General features: G+C 34.5%; 2 protein-coding genes across 2 annotated transcripts; both read right to left on the minus strand.

Moving 5' to 3' along the window:
- Positions 1-1,027: 1,027 nt before the first annotated feature.
- Positions 1,028-5,943, minus strand: LOC143573714 (disease resistance protein Roq1-like). Its single transcript, XM_077058544.1, has 7 exons — positions 5,444-5,943; position 5,396; positions 4,143-5,246; positions 3,854-4,066; positions 2,099-2,582; positions 1,647-1,999; positions 1,028-1,561 (listed from the first exon to the last, which is right to left on the minus strand). Exons 1-7 carry the CDS (start codon positions 5,941-5,943, stop codon positions 1,028-1,030), a joined length of 3,189 nt encoding a protein of 1,062 aa, XP_076914659.1.
- A 4,529-nt stretch (positions 5,944-10,472) lies between these two features.
- On the minus strand, positions 10,473-12,188 carry LOC143573803 (small ribosomal subunit protein cS22-like). Its single transcript, XM_077058621.1, has 3 exons — positions 12,090-12,188; positions 11,717-12,020; positions 10,473-10,510 (listed from the first exon to the last, which is right to left on the minus strand). Exons 1-3 carry the CDS (start codon positions 12,186-12,188, stop codon positions 10,473-10,475), a joined length of 441 nt encoding a protein of 146 aa, XP_076914736.1.
- Positions 12,189-17,068: the final 4,880 nt, after the last annotated feature.

Consider the following 17,068-nt stretch of genomic DNA (forward strand, 5'->3'; position numbering starts at 1 on the left):
TTTTTTTTAGTCATATTATATTTCTCATTAAACTCAAAACGATTACAATAAAGTGACAGTCAAATGGACAACAAACTGCGCCGCAACAAGTTTGCTTTACACTTTGAATGTTGTTTAAACTGTATAAAACAGGACAGGACTAAAGCGTGAAATTTGAGCATATTTTAGTTCTTTTTTTAATATATATTTTATAACATATATTTATATGTTGAGTTAGGTCTAATAATATTAAAAACTGGTCTAAGGGGCTTTTTGGTTGCCTACATCTTTACCGTCAGAGCCAAAGTGTGTTTGGTTCACTAAAAAGACATATCTTAATGGATTATGAAGCCTCTTAATGGTTAAATTTCAAAGACATGCTGAATAATTCAGATGCAACCTCTTAATCAGTGAGGCCTCCTAATAATTCGGCACAAGATTGCCAAACAGCCTCTAATTCTATTACTTTAGTGAGCATCTTACAGTTTGATTAGTTAATTTATATGTAAAGGGTCTTCAAGTCAAATAGATAGGTTTATAATTTGGTATTTGTATGTCCAGATACTGTAATTTTTAAAAACTCATAATAAAGTAACCATAAATCATATAATGCGATGCAATATTCTGTATTTAGACCTGGGATATTAATTTGGACTATGTGGTAAGCAAGATTGTGTTGTAAGTTTCATGTTGTGAGCAACCGAACTTCTCAAATTGCTTGATTGTCTTGCAAATGGCACCTAGTCACAAGCTTCTATAGAGCAAACCTTAGCCCTTATGGTTTGTAAGCAATTGTGATCCACTGATCCGCGTCTCCATATAACATATGTGACAATGTGAGCCTCCGACCATAGATTTATTACAAACCTATAAAATTTTACATAGCATGTAGACTCTTGTTCATTTGCAGTTATGGTAGAATAAGCTGAAAGTGGGAAACGAAATCACAAATGGAATACTGCTTTCCCAGACTTTGTTCACCACTACTCTACTACACAAACAACTACAAGGATGGTTTTTTCATCCATTTTTCCTGCCGAAAATGGTCTCAAACCAATAAAGGATTCCATATAATCTTGATACAAGAATTTAAATCATGTTGGATTGTAAATGTCTTCCCATTTTCGAGTTTATCATCCCAAAATTCTGAGAAATCTGTCACGCCTTTTGTTGTCTGATCATGACCACCTTTACCTTTCCTAGGAACCAGTTCAACTCCGAACAAACTTTTATAGTCACTGCAGAAAGAAAACGAAATCAAACTGCATGCTGAATTCAACCAACTGATGTGCCTCAATGAGCTAAATGAAACATATCCTAGATATGCTGTTCCAGATGCAAGTGCTTCATGCCCAACCTTATTTTCAGAATGCATGTCTTGTTCCCGCTTGATACTTATTGTAATGCGTGGAGACTCTACTTGCCGTATGATGGATATTAAGAACCCACAAAAATCATTAGTCCAATTATTCGGAAGCTGCAACATAAATGCATTCCCACTAACAAGCTGTTTTGGCATAGACCTCTTTGGATTATAATATGAAAGCACGATACTAATGAAGTGTTCTTCAATAGAATTACCCTGACAAAAGAACACATACACAAACAAATTTAGCTCGGGTTAATTAACTTAGTAAAAGATTTAATTTCAAAAGGTAGAGTCTAACCTCAAGAATGGGATACACTATCATCTTTCTGCTAACTTTATTGTTCCTCAGAAATGAAACTTTCCACAACCATTTACATTTTGAAATGTCACCAACAGATTCAAGTGAGGTACACAAATCTGCTATAAGAATAGCTATGCTTGATGGAAGATCCATGACTTCTACAAGGTTTTCACATCGCGAAACGTCTAGCCATTTGAGCCTCGGAACTTGCAAGAGGCTAATATTTAACTTTGAAAATTTATTTCTTGTTAGATGGAGTTCTTCTAAGTTTGGTAACTTCCAAGCATTAGAACTTATTTCTTCATCTCCCAAATTGCACTTGTTAAGAACTAACTTTCTTAGTCTTTTGTGAAAAAATTGTAAACCAAGGCCACGACCGTGTAATTGGGCATCGGATCCCTTCGGACCTGGAGAACGTATGACGCTGAAACAGGGTTTACCTTTGTAGTTGACGTTGTTATGAGGTGAAGAAGGCGTGTGCTCCTCTAAACATTCTACACTTTGTGATAGCTGCATAAATTTTGTGTCGCCGCATAGAGTGCTGAGACCATTGTCCCAAAAGGTTACAAGAAAGTTTGTACAATATTGTCTGTAAGATGCAACTTCTTTCCCGTGCTTAACTAATTGAGAATTATTTATTTTCTCAATGTTCTTTTCAATCTCTGTGAGCTTAAGTAGTTTGGCGCATCCTGAAAATACAAGACTCTCGAGTTTCTTTATATGGGTAATGGGTGGAAACGTCTTAAGGTTGACACAACCGTGTAGAATCACACAAAGAAGCCGTTGCAGACGTCCCAGTGATGGATGGATATCTTCTAGATACGGACATCCAAAAATCATAAACCTTTCAAGATTTGGAAGTCCATCAAAATCTGGTGTCATCTTGAGATTTTCCAATCCTTGAAGTTTGATCATCCTCAAATTTGGCAAATACTGTTGTGTACAAGTCCAATTATGTCAAAAGTTTGTCATCATATTCACAAATCTGGTTGAAAACTTAAATCTGCTAGCTAGATTGTTTATACATTGGCGTTTCTGTCCTAAACCAACCCCCCCCCCCCCCCACCCCCCTCCGCGGACTCCACTTCTTGCCCTCTAACCAACTAAAGAGCCTATTATGCATTAATTGTACTTACGTTAATTTTAATGTGTAGTACACATACTTGTAAGTGACAGAATCCATTCCATTGCGATGAGATTGTTTGTGGTTTATGTCCATGTTAAATCCAGTAAGTTATTAGACTAACCATTGTGGAGCAAGGAGGGGCGCCACCCTCCTGCCACTTCAGCACGGTGGGCGCCAAACACCACGCCACTACCTTCGAATATGGGCGCCGCCCCTACCTTGCCAAAGCAATGGCGCCCCTCAAGGGGAAGAAGTTTGGGGTCGGCCATTTCTTAACCAATCAAATTAATTTTCGTAACTTTTACATATAAAAGAAAATATTAAATAATAATTGAGGTGTTGGTTAGTTACAGCTCATCCACAACACAAGTTAACGGGTTAGTTAGTTAGTTAATGCCCAATTGCGTAGGTGGTAGAGGCGTGACAACACTTTTGGTTAGTTAAAGCTCACCCATAACACATGGTCTTAGCATTATGAAATAGACCGAATTTTAAAATTCACTCTGATAACAGTTTAGCCGGCATGCTTGCTCCTAATAATTTAGTCTATTTCAAGAGGGCGCCAAAGGGTGATAGTCCCTTTGGACGCTAGTCCATTAATTAATGGTATCAAAGGGCAAAAAAGGTGGGGCCACTTGCTTTCTAACCAATCAAATTCACCCTTTCACATTTAAAATAATAATAATAGTAGTAGTAATAATAATAATAATTGTGTTTTCAGTTAAACTATTATGAATTTTTGAGTAAAATTTAATGAATGTCACAATGCCTATATGACTGATAGTTTTTTTTGTTAACTAAAGCCCATTCAGTACTCTTAGTCTAAAAGAAGATTTATGATATATAATATTTACCGGTTTATCAAAATAAGAAACAAAAGCAAACTTAGAAATCACACATAATAAATGTTAGCTAGTTACATGAAATTAAACTACAACCTAATTAAGAGGATCGATTACTGAAAATCAAACTAAGTGCTCAAATTTATATAATATTATGAAAACCAAGCTATTTTGTAAGTTATCATTCACTTCGTTTTCCATCCGTTATTAACAAAATAAAACCATTGAAGACTTACCTTGTAACCCTCCCAAAGTCGTTTTTGCACGAAACCACTCAGCATTAGACAACAAAGCTCCTTTGGGGGAAAACTTGTTGGCAGTGGACTTACATGAAAAGCTCTCCAATTAATCCACCGAAGTTTTTTCATGTTTGCAACAACCTCGAGATGGCATGGTAATGGATCATACGAATGAGGCGTGTATTGCATCGCCTTAATCTTATCAAGTTCCTGTGATAGATAAACAAAATGGTGTCATGGATGAGTTATGAGTGCTTATACACAAATCATACCAAACTAGATTAACCATTTTCGTGGTTGCATCCATGCGACATATGTTTAGAACATCTTTCATATTCCAAACTCTACTATGCTTTTCAGGATTCTTAAGGTGCTCCCCTCTAACAATGTAATGCCCCATTTCTTGTACCAAATCATGCATATCAAACTTGCCGTCTTGAATAGTTATGAGCGCCTTTTCTATCAACACCTTCACGCCTATCACTGGGTGAAACCCACAAGCATCAAGTATCTCTATTGCAATGTTTTTCTTCACTCCCCTAAAAAAACATGAAATGTCTAGGAACAACTCTTTCTCGATCGATTTAAGTCCATCAAAGCTGACCTTTAGCTTTTCCACAATATCGGTATCAGGGATCTCTTTCAGTCGAGCTAGTGCACTTAACCACTCATTAACATCTTTATCACAAAGAAAAGAACCAAGAACTTTAAGCGCTAATGGGAGTCCCTTAGAATAGGAAACCACATATGTTGAAAGCAACTCGTAATGTTTTATAGGTGGATGATTCTGAAGTGCATGCTTAGAAAAGACCTCCATACCCTCATCATCATTCAACAAGCAAACATTGTGTACCACATTTACTTTGTGTGCATTTAGCAAATGGTTATCTCTTGTTGTGATTATTATTCTGCTTCCTTCGCCAAACCAATCATGTGATCCAGCTAGCGCGTTTAGTTGGTCAAGTTTATCGACATCATCAAGAACAATCAATACTTTTTTATGGCACAACCTACTTTTCATCAAATGTTCTCCTTCTTCAACTCTCCTTATTTCCACTTTTCTTTGTTTCAAAACATCATAGAGAATTTTCTCTTGTAGCAGTTTTAAACCATGCTTACTTGATTCTTCTCGGACATTTTCTACAAAGCAGCAACCATCAAACTTGTGGGAGATTTCATAATAAACAGAAGATGCAAGAGTAGTCTTGCCACCACCCCCAACACCCCATATTCCAATCATGAGCACGCCACCTGACTGAATTTGTAACTTTGGTATCAAATCTTGCATTCGAGATTCTATTCCGACCAGGTTTCCATTGACACTTGATTTGGCTGGATGCAACCTATCTGAAATTGTGTCAACAATTTCTTTAATGCATTTTGACTCATGCTTGCACATCATATATACAAGGATAATTAGCATATGCTCACCTTAACAGTTGAGATAATATGCCTTTCATGAAATAAGATGAAAAGATTTCTAGCACCTCTCAATCTCACATTTAATTGGAACTTGTAAAGCCAATACAACAAGTAGACTCTAAAGAACAAAAGGTTTATATATATTGAAAAAAAAAAGATAACTACCCGTTAGCGACGTGCTTAGGTTCCCATCCACAAAGATTACTTGCATCCACGAGTGCTTTTCTCCAAGATTCAACTTTGTTCTTGTTTTCTAACTCATGTCTGGTAAATGCTTCACTGTATTTTAGCTTTTGTTTTCGCACTTCTGATGGATCCACGCCATAAAATATAGGCATAACTATCTGACCTCTCGTATCCTTGCATTTCATGATGTGCGCAAGTTCATCTAAGCACCAAGTAGAATCGGCATAATTTTTGGAGAATACGACGACAACAATATGTGACTCTTCGATAGCCTTCAAAAGGGATTCACTGATCGATTCACCTCGGGGAAGTGTTTCATCGTCCTTGCAGGTGTGGATTCCTCGTTGTACTAGAGCTGAGTAGAGATGATCCACAAAGGTCTTGCGAGTATCTTCTCCTCTAAAGTTAAGAAAAACATCATGATTCCATGATAGAGGAGAAGAGATGACTGTGGAATGAGTAGAAGATGATGATGCCATTGTTATGTTTGATTGATTTGGAGTAAATCAATACTTATAAGTTATAAGGGTAATCCAGGTGAGTATAAGATGCATGTGAGCACCTTAGGAAATGAAGAGAATATATAAAGAGATCATGAGTTTTCAAGAAATTCCAATCTACTCATTGATAATGTCACCGTTAATTATAACGAATGATTCCTACATTTCTAATAAAAAGTCGACATAAAACTATAGTGGATGGTTAATTTAATATCAAGGCAAACATCTGACGGGGAAAACTTTTGGATGGCATTTTCATTAATATTGAAATTCTATGTTGTTTTTTATTTTTCTCATTAGGTTGATCACAAACAAATGGGAATGCTACGCAGTAAAACTTGTTCGAAAAGGGTAATTTCCGCTCTCGAAGATTAGATCGAGGGTCTGAGTTCCAATGTAAACTGCCAAGTTGATTTAAAAGTAGATAAGATAGGTAAGCGAAGTCCATTCTTAAAAAAGAAATAACGAAAATAATATTTTAATCTTGTCATATTTAACCCATTTGTTGTCGGTATGATATTTTAAATGTGGGCACATACCTAAACTCTATTATAAAGTATAAAAATTTTAATGTGGACATCATTTTGTTGGTTAGTTATTCCTTGCTATCGAACGTTTTTCTAAATGGCCGGCGAGGTCACAATCTACTCTCGATTATAATTATAAAGATGTAGCACCTCTTATCTGCAAATTCAATAAATAAATATAAATATAAGTAATTGAAGAGCTATTGGTATGGTCTAGGATACGAACTTTGTTTTTGATGTTTGTAATCGTGTAGACACAGTAAAGATTTGTCGGTTTTGGTGTGGATGTTGCAGTTTCAATGTAGTTTGTTCACTTGTTGACATGCTAACTCGGGGGTCTTCTACAGTTGTATATAATCTAAGTTGTTGGAGATAAGACATGTCTACGCAAGATAAATAAAATCATTAAAATATATCTACATATCTCTTTGATAATATAATAATGATTCAAGATCAAATTATATATATATATATATATTGAAAACTGAAAAAGATTCATGACTCGCAAATTCACTATTCAGCATATATAAGCTTTTTAACTTGATATACAAGCTCTTAAAGCATATGACTTATTACACATTTTATAAACTAAAGGCAAGTTATAATGATTGATTTCTTAAACTTTTGTCACAAAAACGTTTTTTAATTGTGCCCCCATAGTTTATAGTTTTGTGCAATTTCTTCTCTTGCATTCTTTTACATTTTTTAATTGCAACGCTTTTCTGCTTTCAACTTTTGTCACCAAATATTTTTGTGATGGTATCGTAACGAGCCGAACCGATAACGACCGAGTTCTCACCACAGACGCGCCAGCTTACATCACCTACAAAGAGAGGGTTTTGATTTTTTTGGTTTTTCAGTGAACCAGAAAAGGAGTTAAGGTTCATTTGAGAATCAAGTTCGAGCCGCTACAACGCTCGGAGCCTCTAACTTATTCTCATATGCTGCATATTCTTTAAACAGGAAACACATCAGGTTTCCAAAGTATCCGAGTCACAAGTCACACCATATTAATTTTAGCGTCATACTTCGAGCACCAGCGTTGCACATATGGCCGGCTCTAAGGGTGATGTGTGGGTGAAATAATGTGTGTTAAGTAAGTTATAACGTGTATTTTATGTGTTTATATGTCTTGGACACAATTTCTTTGAGTGGTTTTACGTTTACAGGTGAGTGGAGCTTACAGGGGCTTAAAGGAGCTAAATTGGAACAAATGAGATGGAATGAAAGTGAAGATTTTATTGCATGGAATGATAGAGAATTTGAAGATGAAGACGTGGCCGAAAACGGTGCGTAAAACGAAGCTATAACGAAGAAGTTATAGGCAAAACAGTGCGAGGGGCCAGTCACCGTAAAGCAGTCGCTTATGACCGTAGGCTATGGTCCCACCGTATCTTACGGTGGGGAGACCGTAGCTTACAGCCGCCTGGGCGGAAAAACGCGATTTGTAGGTTTTTTCTTCCATATTTAAGCCCGGTTCAACGCTATGCCGCCTATGCTTCATACCCTAGACCCCTTGGACGATTTTGGGGCCATTCTCCACCTTTCCAACACATCCTAATCACCCGAATCATCCATGGTTTCATCCTTCCAATCCATAATCGAGCTAATCATGATGAAGAGGCAAGGCTAAACCACTTGTGACCACTTCAGGTGTAGGGTTTGCATATGAACTGATTATTTTTATGAACATTACATGTATTGGGATTTAGTTTTGATTTCGGTTGATTGAATCTATATGTTTATTGGAATTGATTAAACAGTTATGTTTTTGGGACTTTCGTTTATCATCAATTATCTGGTTTGTGTTCATCAACATTTAGGATTAAGTTCTTATCGTCATTGAACCGTTTACCATTAATCATTGATAGATGCTTAGTTTTGTATTAATGAACTGGTAATTAGATAGACCGTGTTCAGTTGTGTCAATTTTTCGGATTAAGTTCTGTGAATCATCATAACCAAACTATTGTGTCTAGTAATCGTTTATCTATTCTAATAAACGAATCATGTCTATGTGATTTCCCAATTGTTATAAATTATCGTCAACAGTTCATTGCATTACATGAACCTGAAGTGTGTCACTATTTTCTCTAACTGTTTTACAAACAAATCAATATTCAAACTGCTTGACATCGTTTGTCCACCCTAGTATAAGTAATTAAAAAGCATTAAACTTGATTAGCACTTTCCATTGATTCCCTGTGGATTCGACACCTTACTTGCCTTAGCTAGTAAAGGTAATTTATAAATGTTTTTATTGACCTTTCGACATCGATCAAAGGACGGGCAAGGTGGGAGTCCAACCGGGGCACGGGGCACACAAATTTTTGAAAATTTTCAATGTTATATATATAAAATACCCGAACGCTTATAATCCCACTATTTTTATAATACTCAAACACTTTTTAGGCCCATTTTTTTTAATTAACCAAAGACTTATAGGTCAATTAAAAATTGAAAAAGACCCATTACTTTTAATTAATCAATAAAATGTAAAGAAATAAAAAAAATGAAATGAATAGGCGGCATAACAACAGCGTCGACTTCGAGAACCAGCAATCACGATAGCATCTGCAAAAATGAGTTTTTCGAAATTATAGTTATTGAAATCTTATTTACGATCCACAATGCCCCAAGAAAGACTTAGTGGGTTTGTGATGATAGTTATCGAGAACGGAATATTATATAGCATAAGCTACGAAGAGTTGAGTCACGTAGGAGAGCTTCACAAATCATCAGTTAGCCATTAGCCTACTTAGCATGTCATAAACTCATTCTAATACAATTATTTTGTCAATTGTTATGTTTATTGTCATAACTTTAAATTCTTTTTAAAAAAATGTTTACATTATTTAGAGCATGTTTAGGATTGAGTTTGAAAATTGTTTATTGGCTTTTTCAAAAAACCATTTTGAAAAGCAGAATTTGAGGCTTCTGGAAAACTGTTTTTTAACTTTCAAAAAGCTAAAATAAAAATGATTTTTGTAATTGCCACACACTTTTTAACTTATTGGTTTTTTGAAAACACCAATAAGCCAATAATTTGTTTTCAAAGTCAATCCCAAACATGCTGTACGTGAAGGCTTAAGGGGCTTATTTTTTCCGGCTCGACCAGGGCACGTGAATTCTCAGGGCCGGCCCTGGCTACACACCAGCTAGATTGTGAAGATTAGATGATGAAGATCGATTAACAAAGTATTAAAGGATTGCAATCGGTTTAAGTAACAAAGTTGTTGTGAAGACTGATGATGAAAATCGATGAACTGCCTCGGCCCTTAACCACGCATATCAGGTTTATGTTCCGCGTATGGAACCTAACCAAACCAATTACAGTTTCAAGTAAAACAAACTGTTGGGTACCGGACTTCCATGGTTTTAACTTGTTTAATACCAAAAACCACATACATCGTTTAATTATATATATACATATATATATGGTAAGGTTAAAATGAAAACTCATTTGAGTTGTGAAAACCCGCGAAAACCCTATGTAACATCGTTTTTTTTTGTTACATGTAATATATGTTGTAACATTTAACACAAAACATCGAAACATCAAAAAAAAATGTTTTGCTATTTTTTAATATTTTTTTACTAATATTTATATATGTTTTCAGGAGAGAGAAAAAGTTATATTTATATTTACATTTTTTATTCATTTTAATTGGACCACAAGATTTAAACATTCATTAAAAACATGTAGTTGAGAATGAGTTTCTAGAGTTTTCACAACTCAAGTGGGTTTTCATTATATATATATATATAAATGTGTTCGATTGAATGCTTATGCTAAAACCAAGATATTTTATTCAGTTTCACAAAATATGATGTTAAATAACTTTGTTTTTTCACAAAGTAACAAGAACTTGTAATTATGTGATGAATCAAGAACTAGTAATTGTGTCTACTAAAAGTATCATTGTTTAAGTACCTCTTACAATTTTAATAACCAAAAGAGTTTTTTTTGGGTACAGTAATCTAAGCTTTATTCACACGAATCTTTTGGCCTTCGAGCACTGACGAGTGACTCGTAGGGAAGCCGTTAAGCAAGTTAAAAGATATAAATGCATTGGCTTAACCAACTTAATTTCATGGAATTAGTTGACTATGGTTACTCGTATGTTTGCAGGTAGGAGGAGGTAGAGGATGAAATTACAAGAACGTGGGCGAAAACGGCGAAGAAAACGGAGTTGAAACGAGAAAGATATGAAGAAAACTTGAAAATGAGCAAAAGCTCCACCGTGGCCCACGGTCAACCCAGCTCCAATCAGACAGTTTTCACTGTATCGTGTCATTCTAAGCACCGTGGATGGATCGTGGCCCACGGTCCGACTCGTAACAGCCGAGTTTGGGCCACCTTTTCGGCCGTTTTTGGGTGTCTTTTCACATATCTTTCAATTGGGACGACCCTAGGGCAATTTGTGGAGTCCAAGACATTGTTTTTTATGATTCTAATCATTAGATTGAGTGTTTGATTCTTATGATTAAGAAATTGAAGCTATGATGATCCATCAAACCATGATTGGCTAACTCCATTGGTATTTCTCTTGGATGTAAGGTTAATTGCAATGCACTTATTGTTAATTGTTCTTGAACATTGGATTGATTGTCTAATTGTTTATGCTAGTATAATCATGACGCTTATGTGATTGTTTGTAAATTGTCCATATCGTTTAAACCTAATTGCAATCTATTTGTTCTTGGTGTCGTTGACAATTGAGATTTAGTGGAAGGAATTAGGGTTAAACATATTGATTGATTACCAAGTAACAACCTCGCGTTCTAGGAATCCGAGTACTTAGTTCTTGATTAATCACAAACAATTATATCTACACAAAACCGAGATATTATGGTTTATCCATTGAACTTTAACAGGAGTGTTGCGCAATAACCCAAACTCCAAGAGGAATACTTGTTTAATCAATCGTTAAAACTTTCGTGTTAGTTTATTTTAGATATTAAAATCAAATCAAAAATCAACTTGAAAATTACTTTTTGTCTTTTACTTTTATACTAGTTTAATTGTTAAGCTATTTATTTAACACATATTCCACAAACTCCTTGTGTTCGACACCCACTTACCGCTATCTATTTAGTTGTATTTTGTTATTTTTGAGTGAGTATTCGACCTCACGTCAAGCACCTGCACGAACACGGACACACATAAGTTATATCAGAAACACAACTAACCGAGCGCAATCAAGCGTGCAGGACGTACAAACTTACAGCATCATTAAAAGCCAAAATGGCAGCTTCTACCTCCTCTTCAGACGAGAACGAAACAAACCCGAACCCACTCGACTTTGAAGTCCCCGGAACTCGCGACACTTTGACGCCAACAGCGTTCCCTTTCTCTGCAAAAAAGCTTTTGAATGAATCTGACGTCACTGTTTTCGCAAGGTTTCCCACATAGATTTTGTAAGGGCTGTCAACAAATGGAGCTTCATCTGATTGAAGAAGTGAAGAGCTGACTCCATTTAGAGGCTTTTCTGTAACATTTACTTTGATTTTTCGGCCTCCGATATCCTGTTAACACACAAGTTAGGGGCAAACAAGTAATTTTAACATGTAATGGAAGCAGACAAAACAACTCACTGTGCCATTTAGCTTTTCGATGGCAGCATTTGCATCATCAACCGTCTTCATTGTGACAAAACCAAATCTTCGACTCTTTCCTGAGTATTTGTCGTACATTACCTACAAAACCGCGGTAGACAAACTTGTATCATTCTTGAAGTCACAGTACTCAACTTTAAAAGTGCGTGTTGATGTGGTCTGATGAGGCACCTTATGCAGTTAACCATCTTTTGAACAAAGTAGACTGTTGATTGCACAATGGGTTTGAGTATTTAAACAAATTAGACCACCAATGGAACAAATCTGGTCATAGATCAATAATACCTTATATTTTAGTATTTAAAAGTTAACAAGTTTAAAAAATCACCAATTTGGCTATAAATAAATTTTCAATATTTTTTTAATAATCAATGTCTTGCATTGCGCTATCCAATGTTTTAAAAATCGGTTTATATTGGCTGGTAATACCAGTTAAATCGGATGTTAGGCAAGTTGTCAGTACGTTCTAACTCGGTAATTTAGGCAAATGGGTTGTAACTTGAACTGCAGGTATTAGTGGTAATATATAGCAATGCCGGTTTAAGCCCAAGGTAAATTTAATTGTTTAGACTTTAGACCAAAGATTTTTAGTGGGCCATATTTACCTTTGATTAAAAGTTTTAGCCTATACCATGGAATCATGTACTTTGACTTATTATAAATCAAAAGCATATATAAACAAACAATTGTTTAAAATACACCATTTTTTTCTTTCCTTTCTTTTTTTCTTTAAATGAAACTTAGGAACACATCAAAATTATCTTGTTTTTCCTTTCTCTCCTTAAAAAGAACTTAGGAACACACTTCCCTTCATTTCATTTCATTTCTCATCATAAGTGAAACTCAGAAACACAGTGTTTATGTCCTTGAGGTTAAGGGACCCCATTGTTGTTATCATCGTTGTTGTTAAAATTGTTTGGTTTATTGGAAGCCATCACAGTCGCACCTCCCTTACCCCATACCACCACCACCACCGCTGTCACACCCCAAGCCAAAAACAGAATCAATTTTTGTTTTTAGGGGAGGGGGGGAGACGATTGAAAATCATGACACAATGTATAATGTAAAAACTTTAGTTTCATAGATTTAGAATAATATGTTTGAAACCACCAAGACATATCCAACATAACAGAAAATAAATAATTATTTTAAAGGTCTTCTAAAGACACAAGTCTTAAACCATGTGTGGAGTCATCATGAAGTCTTTATTTGTTGATTTCCATTATCTATAAACATGAGAATAAATGTCAACTAAAATAATTTGTGAGATTCATAGGTTTTAAAACTCAAATAGTAACGTTTATAAGTTTGAGATAATTCATAAGAGTTAATTACTATTGCTAGATTTGAAGGAGGGTAGGGTGGTCAACGGTCACCGCCCCGATCACTCGGTAGGCTTGATTTTCTTAAAATTATATATACAGTTATGCAAAAAAAAATATATATATTTTTAATGTTTAAATCTAATTACTCAATTCATTTTGTAAGGCCCCAAGCCCGGACGCCCTACATTGGGTGTTGGATTTACTCATAAACACAGTTCTAGATATCATGGTGAATTAAAAACTTTTCGCGAAATAATTAAAAGTCAACCATATATTACCTAACATTCAAATCTTGTCTTAATAGCATCCACTTGTCTTTAACTAATCAAACATAATAAAAGAAAACATCATAACATTCCTTCTCTTCCGATGTCAAACTCTTCAGTTCATGCCATGTGTCTTCCTCAAACCAGCTGCTTTAACCTATTTGCCTGCATGCATACTAGAAGTTAGCTACGCTAAGTAAGTTCTTGTTAATCAGGCAACATACATTACATTCACATACTTGCACATTCGTATCCGAAGATACCTAATACATACTTAACATGTTTATCTTTCTTTCATACTTTCATTCTTTCAATCTTTCATACTTTCATACTTCGTACTTTTAACTTACTTTCATTATTTAGTGCATACATAATCACTATATATTTTAAAGAGTCTTTCGCCCTATAACTTTCGCAGATATTGTTAAGGTCTGCAACCCTTTAACCATTCAATCTTACAAACCATACATTCCTTGCCATGCAACCATACAACCGAACATACATTTAGTTATATATATATATATATATATAGGGGAAGGATCATGTGAGAAGTGATATTATAGCGAGAAGTGCGAGAAATGAATATGAACCATTGATTGTTTTTAATCAATGGACTACAATGAAAATGGCAAATTCATAATTAAAAACATATATTTAATTAAAAAGGGTATATATGTCTATTGTGGTGTAGGCCTCATTAAACCAGACTTTAATGCGTTCAGCGGTTACTTTTAATGACTAATCAATGCTCATTAGATGGTTAATATGCTTTATTTTTCTTCATTAAAAATATGTATATTATGGATATGATCCTTGTTTATATAGTTATATACATATTTAGGTAATTCTACATTTCATTTGTTTTGACTACACTGTATTAAATAAGCAAACTAATTCTTACACAACATTAGTTTTACGTACATTACATTAGGTACTACATTAGATATGCCTACATAATATTTGAAAGTGTGCCTACACTATATTTGTTTTGTTTACACCACTTTAGATATGTCTAAACTACATTAGTTATGACTACACAATATTTGAAAATGGGTCTACATTATATTAGATATGTCTACACTACATTTGTTATAATTACACAACATTTAAAAATGTTCCTACACTACATTAAATATGTATGCCCTACATTAGTTATGACTACACAACATTTGAAAGTATTCCTACACAACATTATGTAACTATATCTATGTTACTAAGATAGTCCTACACTACATTAGTTGATTGAAAGAAAAAAAACATTATTTAGGCTATTAAAAAATTATATAGATATATGTTGGTTGTGTAGTGATTTGTCATTTAATCGTTCTCCATGCATGTTGATTGTGTATGAGTATGATTATGTAGGGATACGCTGGTTGTGTAGGGACGTATAATTTAATAATCGACAAAATCGTATTATGGGTATAAAAAAATAAAATTTAACAATATGCTTCGCATTTGGTTAGCGAGTGGCAGTCGATGTATATACTGTAATCCAAAATGACCATAATATCATTTCACGTGTTATGAAGTAAACATGCCAAAATAAATTAATAAAAAAATAATTTGAAAAAATGACTAAAAGTTAAACAAGAAAACAAGTAAAAAGAAGAATATAAAACAAAACTAATTTCACATCATCTTATTTAATATTGTTATTAGACTTATTTAAAAATGTCATGTTAGGTTAATGAAATTAAAGAATAATAATATCATTTAATTGTTAAAAATGTAACTTATGTTGAATAGTTTAATTACCAAAAATAAAAATTTATCATTTTACTATAACACCTTTATAGTTAAATAATTCAAATATAAAAAGAAATGATATGATTTGTTAGAACATCTTCTCGCACTTCTCGCATTAACAATCACTTCTGAAATGAACTTAATCCTATATATATATATATATATATATGTGTGTGTGGGAGGGATATTTTGAGAACCTTGTTGAGTTTTAAGACTTTCATTCTTGACCACATATTTAACTAAATGCATTAGATTATGTGGTTGAGATTAAATGTGATTAAAAAAATTAAAGTAGGAGAGATAATAAAGATGTACAGTGTATAGTGATTCAAATTTAAACGTCCGTTACACATATGTAATAAGTCGACCCAGTGTGTAAAAAATTATGTAATTTTGTTACGTATATGTAACCTACATATATTACGTATGTGTAAAAAAAATTCAAAAAAAAAAAACTGTTACGTTGAGTTCTTTCGAGTTCTTAAAACTCAAAGTGGTTCTCATTTAAAATCTCCCACACGTATATATATGAATATATTCATATACATCTACATACATACTCTCAACCCTTTCTATATCATTCAATTAGCATTTATGTAGCATACAATTACCACTTAAGGTACGTGTATTGACTAACAACATAGAAGTATGCACATAGCCCTGAAAACATAACAAAGAAAAGTGGCTAGAAACTCACCTCGATCCTGTTTCTCTCGGAGTTAATGGTAACACTTTTCTTCAGCTAGGCACGACTAACTGCGTAACAATCACAAGCATCACTTAACTTCTCCATCCCGTATTATATTTTTAGTTTAGCGAAGTCCCTGATGAAGGGGTTCTGGGGGCAGTGCCCTTGGTAGCGGGGTCCTAGTGGTGGCAGCCCTAGCAGGGTCTAAGGGGCAGAGCCCTTGGTTGGGGTTAAGCTGATAAGTCTTTATTAAAATTTCATCAGAAAATCGACTTTTTAAACAAATCGAATCGATTTCCAAAGGAATCGAATCAAGATCCAAAACGAATCTAATTGAATTCCAAAACGCATCGAATCGAATTCCAAAACGAATCGAATCCCAAACGAATCGAATCGAATTCGAAAATGAATTGAAACCCAAACGAATCAAATCGAATTCCGAATCGAATCGAATTCCAAAATGAATCGAATCGAATCCCAAATGAATCAAATCGAATTCCAAACGAATCGAATCGAATTCCAAAACAAATCGAATCGAATCCCAAGCGAATCGGATCCCAAACGAATTGAATCGAATCCCAAACGTATCGAATCAAATTCCAAAACGAATCGAATCCCAAACGAATCGAATCTCAAATGAATCAAGTCGGGTTTTCTTCCAATCAAATCGAATTTATGAGAATTCAATTCAGAATTGGTTTTTCTTGTTTTTCTGTTATAAACGTTCTTCTTCATCCATCCAAGGCCCGTCTTATAACTACAACGAGTTCTGAGCCAAAACAACTTAATCCTCTTGCTTTCACATGGTCCGAAGGTTAGTTTTTCATCTCGAATCATTTCTAACAAATTGTTTAAGATCAAGTTTATGTTTTTCCTACATCTAAGGTTCGATTCACTATCCTACCAAGTTTCATAGCGACCTGACCTCAA

The sequence above is a fragment of the Bidens hawaiensis genome, unplaced genomic scaffold (assembly GCF_021521415.1).
Source record: "Bidens hawaiensis isolate Kalapana, Puna unplaced genomic scaffold, B.hawaiensis_p1.1 tig00000141_1, whole genome shotgun sequence".
Taxonomy (NCBI): domain Eukaryota; kingdom Viridiplantae; phylum Streptophyta; class Magnoliopsida; order Asterales; family Asteraceae; genus Bidens; species Bidens hawaiensis.